The following is a 20870-nucleotide window of genomic DNA, read 5'->3' on the forward strand; positions in this document are numbered from 1 at the left end:
GTTTTGTTGAATTCCTTCATTCTAGATCTCTTTTTAGAAAAGACATGTACTATGTATAGAGCTAGTACATATCTCAGTAATTCCATTTCCTGAGCTGTGCAAATATTGTACATGTTATTGACCTTTCTAAACCTCAGTTGCCTCATCTGTAAAATGGAGAAAATAAGCACTTTTACCTCATAGCCTGGGTTTGAGGATTGACTGCATATAGGGGTATATAAAACAACTATAGCAGTATCTAGCACATGATATGATCTCTGTGTGTGTTATTATCTTTGAATGTATCTATTATTTGGAATTATTTTGCAGAGGAACTAGGAAAAAATTGAAGTGCTATTGATATTCAGGTAACATAAATCTTTTATTAAACTGGAGAAATAATTAGAATGCTATTTGTATTTAAGCAGATAGGAAGAAAATTATTTTTAATATTGGTATTTGTTTTAACAGGTATCAGCAGATGTTGCATACGAACTTGGTCTACCTTGCTACAATAGCAGATTCTAATCAAAATATGCAATCTCTTTTACCAGCAGTAAGTACCTTTAAAATTGTGTGAAGTAGACAAAATCTTACATAGAATTATGTACAGGATAACACATTTTTGTTTAGTGATTTTAAAGTTTTGTTTAGTAAATTCTGCCCTCTGAGAACATGAGGGTATTCTATATGATGTAAAAGCTTCATTGTTTTGCCTTCATATTTAATTTGAATCAGTTCACCTAGAATTGTTTCCCTCCCTGAAGAAGTTATATCCATTCATCCATTCACCCACATACTCACCCACCTTCCTACTTATTTATTTATTTTAATTTGTAATTGTACATATAACTTATGAATAACTGTGTAGTATTTCAAAGCAAAGCCCAGGCATCATATACTTTCCCTGGTAAATACTTCAGTATGCATTTCTAGCAGAGAAGCAGCATTATTCCACCCAACAAGATTAACCAAAATTTCTTAATGTCTTATTATACTCAGGCTATCTTCAGTTTTCACTGATTACCTTAAAAATACCCAAATGTTTAAATAATTGTTTGCTGCAGAATCCAAACAAGGTCCACATGTTGCATTGGTTGGTATGTGTCTGAAGTCTCTTTGAATCTATATTAGTTTACCTTTTTTATTCTCCATTTATTTGTTGAAGAAACTGGGTCATATATTTTGTAGAGTTTCTTACATTCCAGATTTGGCTGATTGTATCCTCATGGTCCTTTAACATGTTCTTCCATTTCATCTCTTATTTCTTATAAACTGATAATTAGGTAGAGAGGCTTGATTAGAGTTAGGTTCAGTTTTGTGTTAAGAATATTTCACTGAAGGGCCCCTAGGTGGCTCAGTCAGTTAAGTGTCTGACTCTTGATCTCAGCTCAGGTCAAGATCCCAGTCCTCTGTTGGACTCCACTTAAAAAAGAATATTTCATTAATGGTGCTGTGTATTGTCTATTGTATCATATCAGGAGGAACATTTTGGTTGTTCCATTTTTAGTAATATTAAGATTGATCAGGGGCGCCTGGGTGGCTCAGTCGGTTGAGCGACTGCCTTCGGCTCGGGTCATGATCCTGGAGTCCTGGGATCGAGTCCCACGTGGGGCTCTCTGCTCGGCGGGGAGTCTGCTTCTCCCTCTGACCCTCCCCCCTCTCATTCTCTCTCTCTCTATCATTCTCTCTCTCTGAAAAATAAATAAAATTAAAAAAAAAAAAAAGATTGATCAATGGGACTGGCTGGCTCAGTTGGTAGAGCATGCAACTCTTGATCATGAGTTCAAGCCCTAAGTTGGGCGTGAAGTCTACGTAAGGAAGAAAAAAAAGATTGATCGATGGGTGCAGTTGATACCACCCTGATGAATCTATTAGAGTTCCCCATCAACCTTTCACTTAATGGTTTTAGCAGTCATTGATGCTTGTTGACCAGATCTGTTATTTCATATTGGGATCACAGAATGATGAATTTCTAATTTTACAGTTCCTTCTGTATTTATTAGCTGTACTTCTTTTAAAAAAGAAAAACTTCCTTTCATCAAGTATTTGGTTATCCTGAGATAGAGAGTCCCTATATGAGAATCACGATTAAAGGCTGGTTTCTAGCCTCTTACCAGTTTTCAGAATAACAAGTTGGCCCCTAGCAAACTGTGAAGGTGACCAGTGATTTTTTTTTTTTATTATTGTCATCTAAACATACACGTTTTTATATTTTTAATGTGTCCATTGCAGTCATTCTTTCTGATACTTCAGATTATTTCCTCTTTGGTCAGTGAGAGCCTGTTCATTTGGCTGCTGTGTCCATCTGACGTGATTCAAGTATTCTTGTATAGCTTCTTTTCTTTCAGGATTTGAGAGAGCTGTCAGGCTGACTATATTTTCTTCCCCAGAACTATTCTGCCTTGGCTATTTTTTCAGGCAGCACTTTTTTTTTTTTAAATTTATTTATTTGAGTGAGAGAGAATGAGAGATAGCAGGAGAGGTAAGAGGGTCAGAGGGAGAAGCAGACTCCCTGCTGAGCAGAGAGCCCGATGTGGGACTCTATCCCAGGACTCCAGGATCATGACCTGAGCCGAAGGCAGTCGCTTAACCAACTGAGCCACCCAGGCGCCCAGGCAGCACTTTTTCAATGGGAATTGATATTGACCACAATTTGGATGTTTGGGGCATTCATTATTACTGGGTTTTCATGGTTTCTAGGTATTTTTTTTTTGGTGGACAGAACTAGTAAACACATTTTTTAGAAAAAGAAATAAAGTGTTGAATTAGTGCTGTTTCCCTTCTGGAAAGGTTTTTTACTTAGCTTTGATTTTATGTATTATCTCTTTTCTCTTATTCTAAAACTCTCTGTTCCATTTTTAGTAATATTAAGATTGATCAATGAGACTGGCTGGCTTAATGACATTATTGTGGTTGTTTATTTACTTTATACTACTACATATATGAAGTAATTTCAGTATAACAATACCAAGATTGCCACTAACAATAAGATGTTTGTCCTTAAGATCTATCCCACTAGGAATATATAATCAATACATTTCTTTTTGACTCTGAAATAATTCATGTGGTTATTATTTTGAACTTGATTACCAGCTAGGTGGAATTTATTTTTGTGAATGGTGTGAGGAATGGGTTCAATTTCAATTGTTTCCATATGGATAGATTTCTGTTCCAGCATTATCTATTGGAAAAACAAAATGATAACTTTTCTCTGTTTTGTCATGCCACCGATTTCATATATCAAGTGTCCATATATATGTGGGTCTCTATTCTGTCTCATTGGTCTGTTTTTATAAATTCCACTATCTTTTCACACTTGTCATAGTCTTATAAATCTTGATGTATGTTAGAGAAATTCTTATGTTTTTCAAGAATATCTTGGCTATCTTGGTCCTTTGCATTTCCATATATGCTTAAAAATCAGCATGTCCAACATAATCCTGTTTGATTTTTATTGAGATTATCTTGACTCTTGGGGAGAATTTATATCTTCACAACATTGAGTCTGTCAAATCATGATCATTGCATATATTTTCGTTTATTTAATCCTTCAAATATCTTTCAGTGGAGTTTTATGATTTTCCCTGCAGAGGATTTGCACATCTCTCATTGGACTTATTGCTAGGCACTTCATATTTTTTTGAGGCTATTTTAAGAGTCTTTGTTTTTTAAACAAAGATTTGTTTTCTTACTGCATTTGCTATTTACACGGAAATGCAACTGATACTGAATTTCAGTCTTGTTCAACTCTTATTTCTAACAATTTTTCTGTAGGTACCTTCTGTTTCCTATATTCACGAACAAAGTTGTGAGTAATGAGTTTTGTTTCTTTCTTGCCAATCCTTACACCTTTTATTTCTTTCTCTTGCCTTACTTCTCTGGCTAGGACCTCCACTACATTCCCGAATAGAAGTGGTGATAGAGGACATCTTTATCTTGTTCCTGATCACAAAGGGAAAGCTTTCACTGTTTGACCATTAATAAGTATGATGCTTGCTGTAGTTTTTTGTAGATGCCTTTTATCAGATTAAGGAAGTTCCCTTCTGTTTCTGTTGTGCTAAGTAAGAGTTTATATTTTGAATGGATGTTAAATTTTATTAAATACTTCTATTGCATCTAATGAGATGATCATAAATTTCTTCTTTTTTAATCTGTTAATGTGGTGATTTACATTGATTTACTCTTTAATGTGCAGTCCATCTTGCATTCTTGTAATTAACCAACTTTTTCATGACCCACTTGGTCATGGTCTTTGGTTTCGTTTGGGCATGGTCTCTTAAAAAAATGGCTGTATTCAGTTTGTTAAAATTTTGATCAAGATTTTTATGTCTTTGTTCTTGAGTGTAATTGACCTTTAATTTTCTCTTCTTATAATGCATTTGTCTGGGTTTTATTTTGAGGTTATGTTGGTTTTATAAAATGAGCTGGAAACTTTTCCTACTTTTTCTTATCTGGAATAATTTGTATGATAAAGCTACCGTTTCTTAAATGATTGGTGTACTTCTTTAGAAAAGCTTTCTAGGTCTGGAGTTTTCTTTGTGAGGTGGCTTTTGTTTACTAACTCAATTTCTTTATTGGTTACAGGACAATTTATAACATATATTTTATGAGTTGCCTATTTTGGTAAATTGTGCTTTTTAGCATTTACTAAATTTTCAGATTTATTAACATAAAGTTCATGAAATAATCTTGTCTTTCTAATGTCCTCAGGATCTATGGTGATATTTTCTTTTTTATTTTTAACATAGTTTATTTATGCCTTCTCTTATAAAATGTTTTTGATCATTCTTGCCAGTTGTTTATCCTTTTTTTTTTTTTTTTGGTTTTTTCAAAGAATCAGTTTTTGGCTTTGATTTTCACAGTGGCAGCATTTCTAGAACTTTTTGTTCTCAGAACCCCATTATACTTAAAAATTATTGAGGACTCTGAAGAACTTTATATGGGTTATATATATTGATATATTTGTAAGTATTCCTCAGTTTTAAAATTAAGACTGAGAAAATTTTTGAAGTATTTATCAGCTCATTTAGAATGAACAATAATAAACCCATTGCATGTTAAAGTAAATAACGTTCTTTAAAGGAAAAAGAACTATATCTTTTAGAATAGATTTAGTGAGAAAGGAATAGCATTGTTTAGTAATTTTGCAAATTTCTTTCAAATGTCTGAGTTAATAGAAAACAGCTGTATTCTCATATCTACTTCTGAATTCAATTTAGTGTAATATGTTTTAGTTGAAGTAGAACAAAATCCAGTTTCGCTCAGATGTGGAGTTGGAAAAGGGAGGACTGTTTTAATAGCCTTTTCAGATTGTTGTACAATAATCTTCTTTGATAGTACAGAGGATCTCAATAAGTGTTTTTTCTAAAGGTTATTTGCAGTATGGAATCTGAAGCAATATCAATAGATTTTTCTTATTCTGGTACATTGGAGTTCATTGGTCTGTCCTGCATTTTGGATGGATCTTCTAATCATGGATAATTTTGTAACATGTTTGGTCATTTGGGAAATAGAAGTGCATTGAGTCATGTACATCCCTAAATATTGACATACTTCATTAGATGATACTAAAAACCACATTTGTTGAAATCACCACCAATCTCATGAGAAGTTAAGTATTAGGATGCTGTCCAGCTCAAGATGGTAGATATTCCCATTTTCTTCCCGATTTTTCCTTGAAAGGTCAAGTTTAATCATTGGCAGCAAATGCTGTCGGTTGTTTTCCAGGCTCACTGTGTTCATTTTTGAGCAAATGTCTGCCAGATACCCAAGCCTGGTTTGTCTAGCAGTTGTTCTTTCAATTAAAAATGGTGTTCCATGAAAACTGCATAGATCAGGAAGCAACTCAATCAGAGTGCTTTCATCTTACTTTGATTTGCAACAGATATATTTATTATTTTCTCATTTTGTCCCAGAATATTTAAGTAATTTTTACTGTTTCATCAAGGACATTCTTAAGTGAAGTGACTTTTTTTTTAACTGCTAGACTAGGCAATCAATAATACAGTGATTTACTGTAGAGTTTGGTGCCTTGATTCATGCCAAGGCTCTAGCAGTTACACCCACTCTCTTACTTTTGCACCATTGCTTTAAATACCAACATGGCATAAAAGTCTTGTTACGGAAATATTTTGACCTTTTGGACTCTTTTAAAAGAGTCTTGAGGACCACATTTTGTGAACTATTGCTCTTTTGTTTGAGTGTGATTAATTTCTGATCTTGTCTTTATTATTTCCTTTTACTTTCTTTTGCTGTATTTTGCTGTTCTGAATTTTGAGAGGAATGCTTACTTCATCAGTTTTCATTTTTTAATACGCATATATGCATTTAAGGGCATAAATTTCCCCCTAGTCATAGTTCTAATATGTAGTATATTCATATTGATTCAGTTCCAAATATTTTCTAATTTCCAGTATTATTTCTTCTTTACACATGGGTTGACAAACACACTTTTTAGTTTCCAAACATACGGAAATTTTATCATTTTTTTATTAATGATTTCTGGCTTTATTGCATGTAGTTACATAACATTTTATATGATTTAGTTCTCTGGAATTCTTTGAGATTTGTTTTCTGTTGCAGCATATGGTCAGTTTTTACAGATGTTGTATGTATACTTAAAAAGAAAGTGTATTCTTTAGCCCCTCAATGCCTGTATATATTTATTGGATCATGTGTGGTGATCTAGTTTGAATCTTCTATAGCTTTACTTTTTTTTTTTTTAACCTTTCTGATGCTTTGTTCTAGCAGTTACTGAGAGATGTATGTTTAAAATGTATAGTTGTGGATTGTCTCTTTTTCCTTATAACTCTTCAGAGTTTTAGCTTAATATGACATTTTGAGGCATTGTTAGTAAGTGCACATATATATTTTAGAATATTACAGGTCTGGTTCTTTGTAACGTTGTCATTATGAAGTATTCCCCTCTTTCTGTCTAATAATGCATTTTGTCTTAATGTCTATTATCCAATATTAGAATAACTCAGTTGGTTTCCTTTAGTGTTTGCATGGTATATTCACCTTCCATTCCCTTGTGTTAGAGATATGAACGGCATGTAGATTTTTTTAAAAATCCAGTGTAGCAGTCTTTTAATTGGAACATTAAAATCTATCCATTTATATTGAATGTAATCATTCATGTATCTGAGTTTAAAGTTACCATCATACAATGTAATTTTTCTTTGTCTCATCTGTTGTATATTCCTTTTTTCTGTTCTTTTTTGCCTTCTTTTAATTATTTTTTTATTTCTCTTTTCTAGTTTGGAAATTATGTACTTATAAAATTAATATTCTTTCAGTGGTTATTATACTGTTTGTAATGTGCATCTCAGACAATTCATGGACACTTGGATACTTTATTTCTATTCATTCCTCAGTGACTCATTTATTGTAAGGCATTTTAAATCTTTACATGTTTACTCACAAATGATTTTTTAAGTTAGTGTTCATTAGAGTTATCATCATTGTTACCATTTGTGATGCTTTTAATTTCTCCCTTCATTTACAACCTTTTTTCTCAGATCATTTTCTTTTTCCTCCTGTTATGGAAATGAGTGCCTTTATCATTATTGGAGTTTTTTTGGTCTAGCATTATTCTTGTACTTAGGTGTTAATTTTTAAAAAATGTTATGTGACTGGGTTCGCTTTTAGTTTGGGGACTAAATTATAGGTTAAAGTGGCAGGTTAAGAATTTAGCTTATCATCACCGTGGTGACCTGTAATTAAGTGAGTCTTAACTTAGTTCCCCTGTTCTAGCACATCTGAAGATATGACAGATTCTCAACATGTTCTCATAACAACTAATTATGGCAGGGATTCAAGTCTCAGGGCATTGAGGGTGGAAAGGGGGACATTTCTCTTTAGGTAGTCTTATTTAGAATCTTGTGGGTAGTTGGGAAGTGGTACTTTGCAAAATGTCCTTTGCTGATTCTGTATCCCTTCTACCTAGCCAATTGAAATTCTTTGTGTAACTTATGATACTGTGCAAACTGTGGATTTTTTCAGTTTGTCTTGATTTGAAATATTGTTTCCATAAAACGTAGAAATGTCTTAAAGCCTTAAACATTACAGCCTCTCAGATATGTCTCATGTTCTCTCTAGCTTTTATGTAGAGTACAGAAATGTTGGGTCAGATCATGTATCTTGAGATTTAGTTACTCATTTCTCTTGCCTTTCTTTAGGAAGGTAGTAATTCTTGAGATGCCAATGTGATAAAATTGAGCTTATCATAGAAATTCATTTTGGTACAACAAAATCTCTTAGAATTTGCTATTCTGTTCTCACCTGTTGTGTTATAAATTCTGAGTTTTTTGTATTTGTTTTTTTAGAATTTACATTTTTCCCTGTAGATTAAATAGGACAGTAAAAATTATTACCACTTATATTCAGGGAAAGTATTATATTATTTTGATCACCACCTGATTAAGAACCATCACAAAGGAAAGAGACACATTTCATTACTAACCATCTACCATTATTTCACTGTTTTAATATGGGGTCACCATTTTACATCATATTTTACTAACGAATATAAAAACTGCCATTTGTATATTTTGGAATAAAATTTTTGCCTCCTAATGTTGATCAAGGTTTAATTTAAAATACATGGCCAAATTTTCATAAAAAAATATGAGCATTTTGGAGATCACATTGCTTGAGAAGTTAACGAAGGAGGAGGATTTTTTGAAAAAAATAAAAATAAATATATCCTCATAGTAGAAGGAATAAGAGAGAATTGATCGAGTAAAGTAAAGTGGGGCTTGAGAGAGGGAAGAAATCAGCTAGAAGGAAAGCAGTTGGGATTGGAGGTGAAAGAGGAAGTAATGTCAATTTGGGAAAACTAGAGTAACAATACAAAATGGATACAGTCAGTCTGCCAAAAGGGAGAATATACTAGTTCATAAGTATAGTTTGAGAAATTTTGATCCTGAAAAAGAACTGTATGTTTTGGGGTAAAAAAAGTTTTCCAGAATGGAGTTTTTCACTTCGTTAAACTAGTTGTGAGAATTGGAAATATGCTGATAATTATATATAGGTTTAACTTTCAGTTTTTTTCATGTCCCCCCAAAAGAGGAATTATGTATTTATAGTACTATTTCATATATCTGGAACTAGGCTACATCTAGCAAGCTTCTCCTGTTTGAAACAAAGTCAAGAATTAAAAAACCAGGAATAAATGGAAAAAGATCTATAAGGAAAAAAGTAACTTATAAAGTCAGTGCACTTCACTTTTTTGTTTGGGCCCTATGTATTCTTACTACAGAAGCATTATAAGTTCAAAGCAAAGCTGTTCATTCTTAACCTTATACATATTTTAGCAAGTTTGTTTCTTTAATTTTAAGCCTGTAGCTTGGAAGCAACAAATCAGAAATGGGGAGGTACGGTCTCTAGGCAGGCATACATACACGCAGTGTAACCAGCAAAGGTGGCGTGGAAAGAGACCAGATGGTTATAAAAAGCTGATGTAATTGAAAACGTACGCTGGTCTGGCTCCTATAGTATATGCACTTGGGGCCCTGTTTATCTTAGTAAACCTTGGAGGCGTCATTTGAATAGTGGTTCTCAGGGTTGGTATTTACTTTCTGAAATAGCATAACCCATTGATGTAATTATTTTCATATATAAACTAGGAACATTTTACCATTAGAAAATATGACTGTTATGTGTAAGTCTTTCCTTCTCCTTGAAAAAATTGCATTTTTTAAAGTTTTAGCCTAATATTAGTTATTGTTCACTTATTTTTGTCATCTGGTGGTATTAATGTATACAAACTGGTAGACCCCGTTGGTTTAGGAAAGAATTATTAGAGAACAGTTTAAATAAAACAAAGTTTATTTATTTATTTATTTTAGAGAGAGAGACTGTGAGCACCTATGTGCATGAGTGGGAGGGGCGGAGGGAGAGGGAGAGAATCTCAAGCAGATTCCATGCTGAATGCAGGACTCGATCTCACGACCTTGAGATCATGACCTGAGCCAAAACCAAGAGTCGGACACTCAACCAACTGCACCAAGCAGGCACCCCAAGAAAAGTTTTTTTTTTTTTAAGATTATTTATTTATTTGAGAGAGAGCGTGCACTAGTGGGGGGGGAAGAAGCAGACTCCCCACTGAGCAGGGAGCCAGATTGGGGACTTGATATCAGGATACCAAGATCATGACGCTTAACTGACTGAGCCACCCAGGTGCCCTCCAAGAAAAGTTTTTATTAATTTAATTTTTATTTGGGAAAAACTTGGGGAGTAAAGAGTCTTTCTATTGTAGTTCATTTTAAGACATACAATCTGGAAATATTTCTACAGAATTAAAAATTTTAGAGCTAGGAAGAACCTGGATGATCACAGTCTAGTGGTTCTCTACATTGGCTGCATATATTAAAAGCTTCTCAGGTGATTCTAATGTGCATCTAGGATTTGAAGACCTTATATTTCCAGGCTTTTTAAATGAAGTATCCAGTGACATTCTGAGGATATGCATATTAAGGAAAATATTCCTATTCTGGTACTAGCAACTTCATTTGATGTTGTGTACCATGAATCATTTTTACAACATGAGAAAGATAATACTTATTCTATAATGTTGTTATGAGGATTAAATAAAACAATTCACGATGTCATATGGAGGAGGTACCTAGGAAACATTGATGATAATGAAGATGAAGGCAGTACATAATTGGAAAGTATAAACCGAAAGAGAAGTCCTATTAAGGAGTATTTGAAGTAAGACTAGAAGGACTCAAATTACTGAATACATATGAAAGGTAAGGGAGCGAGTTTGAAGACTTGACTGACTGACATTTCCTGAGATTGAGTATATGAACATGTCTCTTAATTTTAAAAGAAGGTCGAAGGCTAATAGGAATTGCTTATCCTGCTTTTCACTTAATTCATTATTAAGTTTTTATTTTTTATTTTATTTTTTTTAAAGATTTTATTTATTTATTTGACACAGAGAGAGAGAGCGCACAAGCAGGGGGTGTGGCAGGCAGAGGCAGAGGGAGATGCAGACTCCTGGCAGAGTGGGGGGGAGCCTGATGTGGGACTGGATCCCAGGACCCCAGGATCACAACCTGAGCCGAAGGCAGTCGCTCAACCAACTGAACCACCCAGGCACCCCTCATTATTAAGTTTTTAGAAAATTCCTAAAAAAAAAGTTAAAAAAATTCTCCAATTTAACCAGATATACTTCTTGAATTTTAAGCTTATTAAAGATAATTTTTGTTTATTAGGTGTTCTGTACAAAGAATAGATGTTAATAATTTATTACTAAATTATTAAATTAAACTATTAATAAAAATTGATTTAGAGTAAGTACAGTAGTCTTATGTTTTATATTTCCTAAGTTGCATTTTTTTTTTGGTGATGCACATTCGATGTTCTCAGCAACCCTTGGGCAGCACTTGATTAGCCTTTCATTACCCAAGCTTCAGTAAAAGTGATAATATGTAGTCTTTAGATACAGTGCTGATAAAGCATCTTTTAAGGTAATTCATTGATTAAAATTTGGTATTACAGAATTCACTGTTTGCAGATTTGATCCACCCGAAGTGAAAGAAAACATGCTTAGAGCTCTGGAACATCTTATGTATTAGCAGAGTATATTTCATTTATAAATTTTACCTTCACATTCAGCATAGGTAGTACTGTGATATGGTTAGAACATCAAAAACTACAAAAGATCATACAGAAGCCCACTTCCATATCTGTCTTAGATTGTTTAAATAAAAGCTAGTATAAATACATACTTTCCCCTTTTCTGTGTACGTAGAACCTTGCCATATACTGTTGTGTTTTTTAAATTACAGTGTTTTAAAAATGAAAATGTTTACATTCTTTTTGGAAAGAACTTTGCTAAATATTGGCATCATTTTAAGAATTTTTAAGAGTTGAGTGTTTGATAAACATGATAATGTGTAGTCAGTATGATGTTGACTTTTTTCCTCCTTTGAAACATTTGTTTGATTTCTGTGGTAGTTTTCTTTTTAACTTTCTAGCTATTCAGCTTCTTATCTTTAACATGCCCATTAATTGTTGATGTTCTCTTCTTGAACATCCTTTTACCATATACACTCTTTCTGGAAGATTTTATCCATATTCCTGGTTTCTTATATTCCTGACTTCAGGTTCCACCTATACTCAATGGCTCCCAAATATGTATCTTCTTGCCTGAGTGTGAAACATGAATCCACCTTCCAATAGACATATCCATTTGGATATTCTACAGGTCTCTCAGCACGATGTGGACAAGACGTCATTTCCCTCAGCTCCCCCTCTGTTCTTTCTTTGCTGTTAAAAGAAAAAAAGCCCACAAGCTTGAATTTTATATTTCCTATCTCCAGTGAGTAGTATAAACACTGAGTTCTTTTAGTCAGAAATATAGTGGTCGTCTGTGATTTATTCACAGCTACTTTCCAGGTCTTCCTCTTGTACATAGTATGGTGCTGCACAGTAAGAGGTGTCTAATTAAAACATTTTGGAATTAAAAACAGAAGCAAGACCACGAGTGAAATGTCTTAAAGTCTGTATTTGTATGAGATTTAGGATAAATTAAGGCATCAGTTATTTATCTGATTTTGAGGTAAGGAAGACTTCCTTGAGAATGAAAGCAGAGGAGAAAACTGTAAAGAAGATACTGATTTTATTCTTTTAAAAATATAAAATAAAACTTTTTATATGCCAAAAAGTTCTGTAAATGAAATTGAAGACAACAGATGGTAATAGTACAGTGTAATACATGTTATTTTAGAAGTACTGGACATTTAAAGTACATTTTACATAGTAGAAGTGATTAGTTCTGCTGTTTAGTATTAGGAAAAGTTTCACAAAGGAGGTAACCTTGTATTTTGTAGAGAATTGATTTATGGGGGCCCATTTTCCTGGATTAGTATATTATAGGGAGCATTTTGCAGTATCATTGCCTATCATGTCTTTTCAGAATTCTAGAAAAAATCATGTTAATTCTTTGCTGGACAGTATATATGAAATTCAAGCACTGTCTAATTCAGTCCAGATATGGAAAGAGATTGGTTATATCTTATTGCGAGGAATATAAATATTTGTGTGTATGTATGTTTATATGTGTGTGTATATACATTTTTTGGGCAGAACTGTATTATTAAATCAGTGAAAGTAGCTTCTACATTTACTAAGTAAGGAACCTAAAGATTGTGTCTTTGTCATAATTGAAAATAATGTATCTACTTCACTTCTCTAAGAAGAAGCATTTCTTTGACTTAAGAAAAAAAAGGACCTAAATGTTGGAAATTAAGTAATTCACTCTTAATTTGCACAGAATAAGTACAGAAAAGTATTTGTGTGGGACTGTTTATTTTTTGGGGACTGTTAATTTAAACATTGTTTATATTAGCAAAACAAAAACAAACTAGGGAACTAGTCTCAGTATTGAGGGTGGGTTAAAAATTTTTATAGCTTATATAGCTGAGTTCTACACTCTTAAATGGGATTGAATTATATGTCGATAAAGAATAATACCTAGAGTAGAATGAAAGAAATCACACAATAGTGTGACCCTGCTTTTAAAAACTATACGTGTGTGTGTGTGTGTGTGTGTGTGTGTGTATAAATTTTTTAAAAGTTTCTGGAGGTGTATATATCGAGTTTTTAGCAATGATTCCTATTTGCATTATTTCCGTTTTTGTAATAATTACACATTACTTTGTAATTTAGCCAGATTGGTATAGATGTAAAAATAATAAATTCAAGATTAAACAAATACATACATTCCTGTTTCTTAACTGATGGTATTATTACAAACTTAAGAAAGGCTTAGAGTCCTATCTCCTCATGTTTTAGGAGTGGATTAGTTGTTTTTTTGGAAGTATATTCCAGAGAATTCTGGTCTGGGAAGAAGACATTTATTTCATTCTCTAAGATTATATGGATCTGGAGTGACTATTTAGTAATTAACATATTAGGGTTAGGTAGACTTAGTTTTTCATAGTGGAGATAGTTTCATGTTGGATTTGTTATGGTGGGAGTGTTTGCTATTTCAAAAATAAAGGTTGAAGTTCTGGGGAACCTATTACTAACTGGGGGGAGTATTGTTGGTAAGTGAATCATTTGGGAGCCTAACTCCTTAGGAAGTTGGGAGAATCATCATGCTCTGAAAATAGGTGGAAAATGTTATTAGTTATGAAAGTTCAACTGGTCAGGTTTTATAGTAGGACTAAATTCTGTATTAGCTTGGGGACCAGATGACACAACAACTGATGAGATTATTATTTTTTAAGATGATTTAATTGAGGAAATCATTTGGTAAGATAAAAAACCTGCATCAGTTCAAGGCTACCCATGATGGCATCCTGACATTTTTTGTGGAATTAGTGAGGAATCAATGAGATCTTTCTGAACTGTTTCAGAGATCTATAGAACTCATTTTTGGCGAGACTGACATAGGTCTAGGAAGCAAGGCAAATGTAATGATGCAGCTTTTGGATCCATTCTTGGTTGACCAGTCAGACTCTTTCATTTGTATATGTATTGGTCATCTATCAGCTTTTGGCAGTATTTTATATATGTATGTATCCCTCCTGTTTTACATAATATTAATTTTTAAATCTCCTATTTTTATGTGTCATTTTAGTGCCTCCTTGTGGGGAACTATATTAATGATAGTTATATGAATGATAGTTACACAGAGGAAGGATTATTAAGCTAAAAATTATATTTTACAGTGATATTTTTATATTTTAAAGAAACAAAGATAATTTTATAGTCAGAATTATTTTTAATTTTATACTAAATCATTTAAGTTTGAGAGTTCATTTGTTTACTAAATATTAAGTGCCTACTGTGTGTCAGGCAATAGGTACTTTTTGGAACATCAGTTAACAAAGCAAATGAATATTCCTCCTGTCTTGGGTTTTACATTCTAGCAAGCAAGGCAGGTATAATAAATGATTAAATCGTATAGTTTATTAGAATATGTTAAGAGCTATGGAAAAGGAAAACAGCAGGGAGAGATGTATTAGGAGTGCTGCAGGTGGGGGGTGGAATTTGCAGAATGTAGAGTGGTCTGGAGAACTTCATGGAGAAGGTGACAGTTGAGCAAAGACTTGAGGAAGAATGTTTTAGGCAGAGGAAACAAGCAGTGGAAAGGTCCTGAAGTGAAACTATGCCTAACTCTTTCAAGGAACAACATTAAGTTTGTGGCTGGAACAGAATAAGGTAAGGAAGTTGTGTGGACAAATCCTATCTTGCAAGCTATTGTAGGGACTTTAATTTTTACCTTGAAATTGGAAGCTCTTGGAGGATTTTGAGCAGAAGAGTGAATTGGCATATTTTAATAAACTCATTCTGATCACCATGTAGAAAATTTATGATAGAGGAGCATGAATAGAAGCAGGGAATCCAGATAGGAGGCTATTGCAGTAATCAGCATGACAGATGTGATGGTGGCTTGTTACCAGCATGGTAGCAGAGGAGGAGGTGGAAGAAATGGTCAAATTGTAGGTATATTTTAAGGGTAGAGTCCCAAGGAGATGCTGAAAATTGAATATGGGAGTCAGAGGGTGAGAATAAGAGACATGTAAGGAATGACTCCATGGTTTTCAGAGAGCAACTGGAATGATGGAATTACCATCAACTGAGATTGTTGGGTAAAGGGATTTGGGTGGGGGTGGAGATGTCGGGGATTCATTGTGGCAGATTTCAAGTTCGAGATGTCGCTTCCAAATGGTGATGTGGAGTATAGAGAATAAGCAGTTTTGAAATAAAGAACATGAAAGTTATCACAAAAATATTGGTCCCTAATTGAATTTGATATGCTGCTTATATTTCAAAATAATTTTTTTCATTTAGTGAATATTTGTTGAGTACCTCTGTTTTTTTTTAAAGATTTTTATTTATTTGAGAGAGAGAGAGAGAGATTGAGAGAACTAGTGGGGGGAGGGGCAGAGGGAGAAGCAGACTCCTTGCTGAGCAGGGAGCCCGATGTGGGGCTGGATCCCAGAACCTTGGGATCATGACCTGAGCCAAAGGCAGACACTTAACAGACTGAAACACCCTGGCGCCCCCTTTACACAAACATTTTAAATGACAATTGTAGCAGATGCTATGAAGGAAGGGCACTTAGGACTATAGGAGTTAATGGGGCCTGATTATTCTGATAGGGAAGGCTTTCTTGAAGAAGTGTCCTTTGAGGTATAATTCACATAAAATAAGATTCACTCGTTTTAACTGTATAGACAGATGAGTTTTTTAAAAAAGATTTTATTTATTTATTTGACAGAGAGATAGCGAGATCAGGAACACAAGCAGGGGGAGGGGGAGCGGGAGAGGGAGAAGCAGGCTTCCCACCAGGAGTGAGCTTGATACAAGGGCTCGATCCCAGGACCCTGATACCATGACCTAAGCTGAAGGCAGTTGCTTAACGACTGAGCCACCCAGATGCCCCACCCCACATCTTTATCCATTCATCAGTGGACATTTGGGCTGCTTCCGTATCTTCGCTATTGTAAATAATGCTGCTATAAACATCAGGGTGTATGTTTATAGCAGCATTTGAATTGGTGTTTTTGTATTCTTTGGGTAAATACCCAGTAGTGTGATTACTGGATTGTAAAGGTAGTTGTATTTTTAACTTTCTGAGCAATTTCCATACTGTTTTCCACAATGGCTGCATTAGTTTGCATTCCCACCAATAGTACAAGAGGGTTTCTTTTTCTCCATATCCTTGCCAACACCTATTATTTCTTGTGTTGTTGATTTTAGCCATTCTGACAGGTGTGAGATTATAGTTTTGATTTGCATTTCCCTGATGATGAGTGATGTTGAGCATCTTCTCATGTGTCTGTTGGCCATCTGTATATTGGAGAAATGTCTGTTCATGTCTTCTGCCCATTTTCTAATTGGATTATTTGTTTTTGGGTGTTGAGTTTTATAAGTTCTTTATGTATTTTGAACACTAACTTTTTATTGGATATGTCATTTGCAAGTATCTTCTCCCATTCCATAGGGTTGCCTTTTAGTTTTGTTAATTGTTTCCTTCTCTGTGCTGTCTTCTCTCATTTTGAAAATTCTGTTTTTATTCTGTTTATGGTATCTTTATTTGAACAGTTTCTAATTGAAATGAAATCAGTTTATTGATCTTGTGTTTCTTTCTGTATCTTGTTTGAAAAATAGTTTGTTATATCAGGGTCATGAAAATACGCTTATGTTTTCTTGTAAAAGTTTTTATATCCATGATCCATTGCAAATTAAATTTGTGAATGATCTGAGTCTAGCAGTCAGGGTTCATTTTTGTTCATATAATATTCAATTGATACAGTACCATTTATTGGAAATATCATTTTTACCCACTGAATATAAGTTGTTTTGTTGTAAGGTGACTGTATGTGTGGATCTGTTTCTCACTTCTATTCTGTTGTCTCTTTATCTTTGCACCAACCACATATCTCAATTATTGTAGCAGTTAGCAGTGTGTTCTTTTTCAAGACTGTCCTGGCTATTCTAATTCCTTTGCATTTCCATATAAATTTTAGAATCACCTTGTGAATTTTCTTCAAAAAGCCTGCTGGGATTTTGACTAAGATTGTATGGAATTTCTAGGTCAACGTTAGGGAAACTGCTATCTTCACTATATTGAGTCTTCTAGTCAATAAAAATGGTATATCCCTCCATTTAGTAAATTCATTGAAATTTCTTTCAGTGGTGTTGCAATGTAGAGGTATTGCATGTTTTGTTAGATTCATTTCTAATTATTCATTTTTTGATGCTATTATATATGCTATTATTTTTAAAATTGCATTTTTTAGTTATTTTTTTGAAATATATACAAATACAGTTGATTTTTATATATTGATCTTCTATCCAGTTATCTTTTTTTTTTTTTAAGATTTTATTTATTTATTTGAGAGAGAGAATGGGATAGAGCATGAGAGGGGGGAGGGTCAGAGGGAGAAGTAGACGCCCTGCTGAGCAGGGAGCCTGATGCGGGACTCGATCCCGGAACTCCAGGGTCATGACCTGAGCTGAAGGCAGTCGCTTAACCAACTGAGCCACCCAGGCGCCCTCTATCCAGTTATCTTATTCAAATTTTTTTATAGATTCTCTTGGTTTTCTGTGTACTAAATCATGTCATATGTGAATAATGACAATTATATGTCTTCTTTTCCAATTTTTATTTTTTTTTTTACTTTTGTACTTTATTTCTTTTCTTAATACTACTGATTTGTCTCTGGGTTTAATTTTTATGTTGAATAGATACCATGTTAATGGATATTCTTGTCTTATTCCTGAATTCAAGGAGAAAGTCCAATATTTTATCTGTAAGATGGTATTATCGTAAATTTTTTGTAAATTAGATTTATTAGATTAAGGACTTACCTCTAAATTTTTAGAAGTTTGTATTATGGGTAGGTGTTGAATTTTATCAAATGATTTTCTTTATATATTGAGGTATTATATGGATTTTATTTCGGTAATTTGGTGAATTATACCGATTGCTTTCCAAAAGTTAAACCAGCTCGCATTCTTGGAATTAACACCTTTGGTTGTATAACGCATCATTTTTTAATACAGTCTGGATTTGTTTGCTAAAATTTGGTTTAGCATTTTTGTGTCTATGTTCATGAGAAAGTTGGGCTTGTAGATTTCTTTCTAATAATGTCCTTGTTAGGTTTTGGTATCAGAGTTTTGTGACCTCATAGTAGAATTGGGAACTATTGGGGCACCTGGGTGGCTCAGTTGGTTAAGTGTCTGCTTTTGGCTTGGGTCATGATCTCAGGGTCCTGGAATTGAGCCCCCCACATTGGGCTCCCTGCTCAGTGGGGAGTCCACTTCTCCTGCTCCCTCTGCACCTCCCCACCCCCATGCTCTTTCTTTCTCTCAAATAAATAAAACCTTAAAAAAAAAAAGGATTGGGAATTGTTCTCCTTTTTTTGTGTTCTCTGGAAGGTTGCCTATGATTTGTTGAGTTTTGTATTCATCTATGTTATTTCCTTCATTGTACTACTTTGGGTTTGACTTGCTGTCTTTTCTAGCTGCTTGTAGTGGAAGCTTTTATTATGAGTTTTTCCCCTCCCCACTGTGTGGGAGTGTGTACTCTCTCTCAAATAAATAAATAAATCTTCCCCTCCAAAATCCAACCATTATTATGGATTGTTCTGTTTTTCTTTTTGGTTCTGTCAACTTTTTTTTTAAGATTTTATTTATTTATTTGACAGAGACAGAGATAGCGAGAGCAGGAACACAAGCAGGGTGAGTGGGAGAGGGAGAAACAGGCTTCCTGCCGGGCAGGGAGCCTGATGTGGGTCTTGATCCCAGGACCCTGGGATCATGACCTGAGCCGAAGGCAGACGCTTAACGACTGAGCCACCCAGGCGGCCATCTGTCAACTTTTTTTTTTAAAGACTTTGAAGTTGTGTTATGAGATGTCTAAAAATTTATGATTGTTACATATTCCTGTTGGACTGATCTTATCATACTAAAGTATTCCTCTAGTATTTCTTGTAGTGCTTTTTCATTTAAGTCAACTGTCTGATATAAATATAGTGATATCACCATACTTTTATTAGTGATTAGTGTATATTATCTTTTTCTCTTAACATGTATGTGTCCTTAAAGTGGATTTTTTGTAAACAAAATATAGTTGGGTGTTTTAAAAATCCATTCTAATAATATTTGTTATCTAATTGAAATGTTGGGTCCAGATACATTTAATACAGAACATGCATGGTACAGTAGAATTTGAGAATATCAACCTGGTATTCGTTTTCTATTTGTCTCTTTCTTCACTTTCTTTGAACTAATCAAGCATTATTTTTTCCTCTCCACTTGTTTTTTTAGCTGTACATTTTTATATGTGTATGCATTTTTAAGTAGTTGCCTGTGAGGTTACAGTGTGCATCCTTGGTTTATTAGGTTTCAGTGTAAATTTGTAGATTCAGCACTTGATGAAAAATGCAAGAGACTTATAACAGTGTAACTTCATTTATCCTTTTTGTATTTGTCTTTTGTGTTAGTGCTGTCATAAATTTTATACTTTTATGTCTGTTTCAACCATACAAGTCACTGTTACGGTTTTTTTTGTTGTTGTTGTTGTTATGGTTATTTTAAATATCAATTTATATTTGTCTAAATATTCACCTTTCCATTTCTTTCTATTAAATCCTCCAGTTCTGTGCTTTCATCTGGAGTTGTCCTTTAGCTTGATAAATTCCCTTCACTTGTAACAAGTTCTCTCAGTTTTTGTTTATCTGAAACGTACTAACTTATTTTCTTGTTGGAAGATATTTTCTCTTATAGAAATCTAGATTGGTTGGTCTATTTTTTTGTTTTGTCTTAGCATTTTATTTTATTTTTTAAAATATTTTATTTATTTATTTGACAGAGAGAGACACAGTGAGAGAGGGAACACAAGCAGGGGGAGTGGGAGAGGGAGAAGCAGGCTTCCTGCTGAGCAGAGAGCCTGATGCGGGGCTGTATCCCAGAACCTTGGGATCATGACCTGAGCCAAAGGCAGACACTTAACGACTGACTGAGCCACCCAGGTGCCCCTTTCTTAGCATTTTAAAAATGTCATTTTATTGTCTTCTATTTCTATTGTTTCTGATTAAAAAAAAAAAAAAGTTTGTTAATCTTATTGTCCTTCCCTCAATGTCTTATTTTTTCTGGCTACTTTTTTTTTTTTATGATTTTTTTTTTTTTTTAAAGATTTATTTATTCATTTGAGAGAGCGAGAATGAGAGAGAGTACATGAGAGAGGGGAGGGTCAGAGGGAGAAGCAGGCTCCTCGCTGAGCAGGGAGCCTGATGTGGGACTCGATCCCGGGACTCCAGGATCATGACCTGAGCCGAAGGCAGTTGCTTAACCATCTGAGCCACCCAGGCGCCCTTTTTTTATGATTTTTAAAAGAAGATTTTATTTATTTA

At 34.0% G+C, this 20870-nt stretch overlaps 1 protein-coding gene across 3 annotated transcripts in view; it reads left to right on the forward strand.

Moving 5' to 3' along the window:
• The window catches only part of SS18 (SS18 subunit of BAF chromatin remodeling complex), a 90192-nt gene that overhangs the window by 10783 nt on the left and 58539 nt on the right, over positions 1-20870 (forward strand). For all 3 annotated transcript variants that reach the window (XM_021686072.2, XM_021686071.2, XM_021686067.1), the window contains exon 3: positions 451-535. In XM_021686072.2, the coding sequence (XP_021541747.1) occupies positions 451-535 (85 nt within the window). The remainder of the gene's footprint in view (positions 1-450; positions 536-20870) is intronic.

Source organism: Neomonachus schauinslandi, chromosome 14 (genome assembly GCF_002201575.2).
Source record: "Neomonachus schauinslandi chromosome 14, ASM220157v2, whole genome shotgun sequence".
Taxonomy (NCBI): Eukaryota; Metazoa; Chordata; class Mammalia; order Carnivora; family Phocidae; genus Neomonachus; species Neomonachus schauinslandi.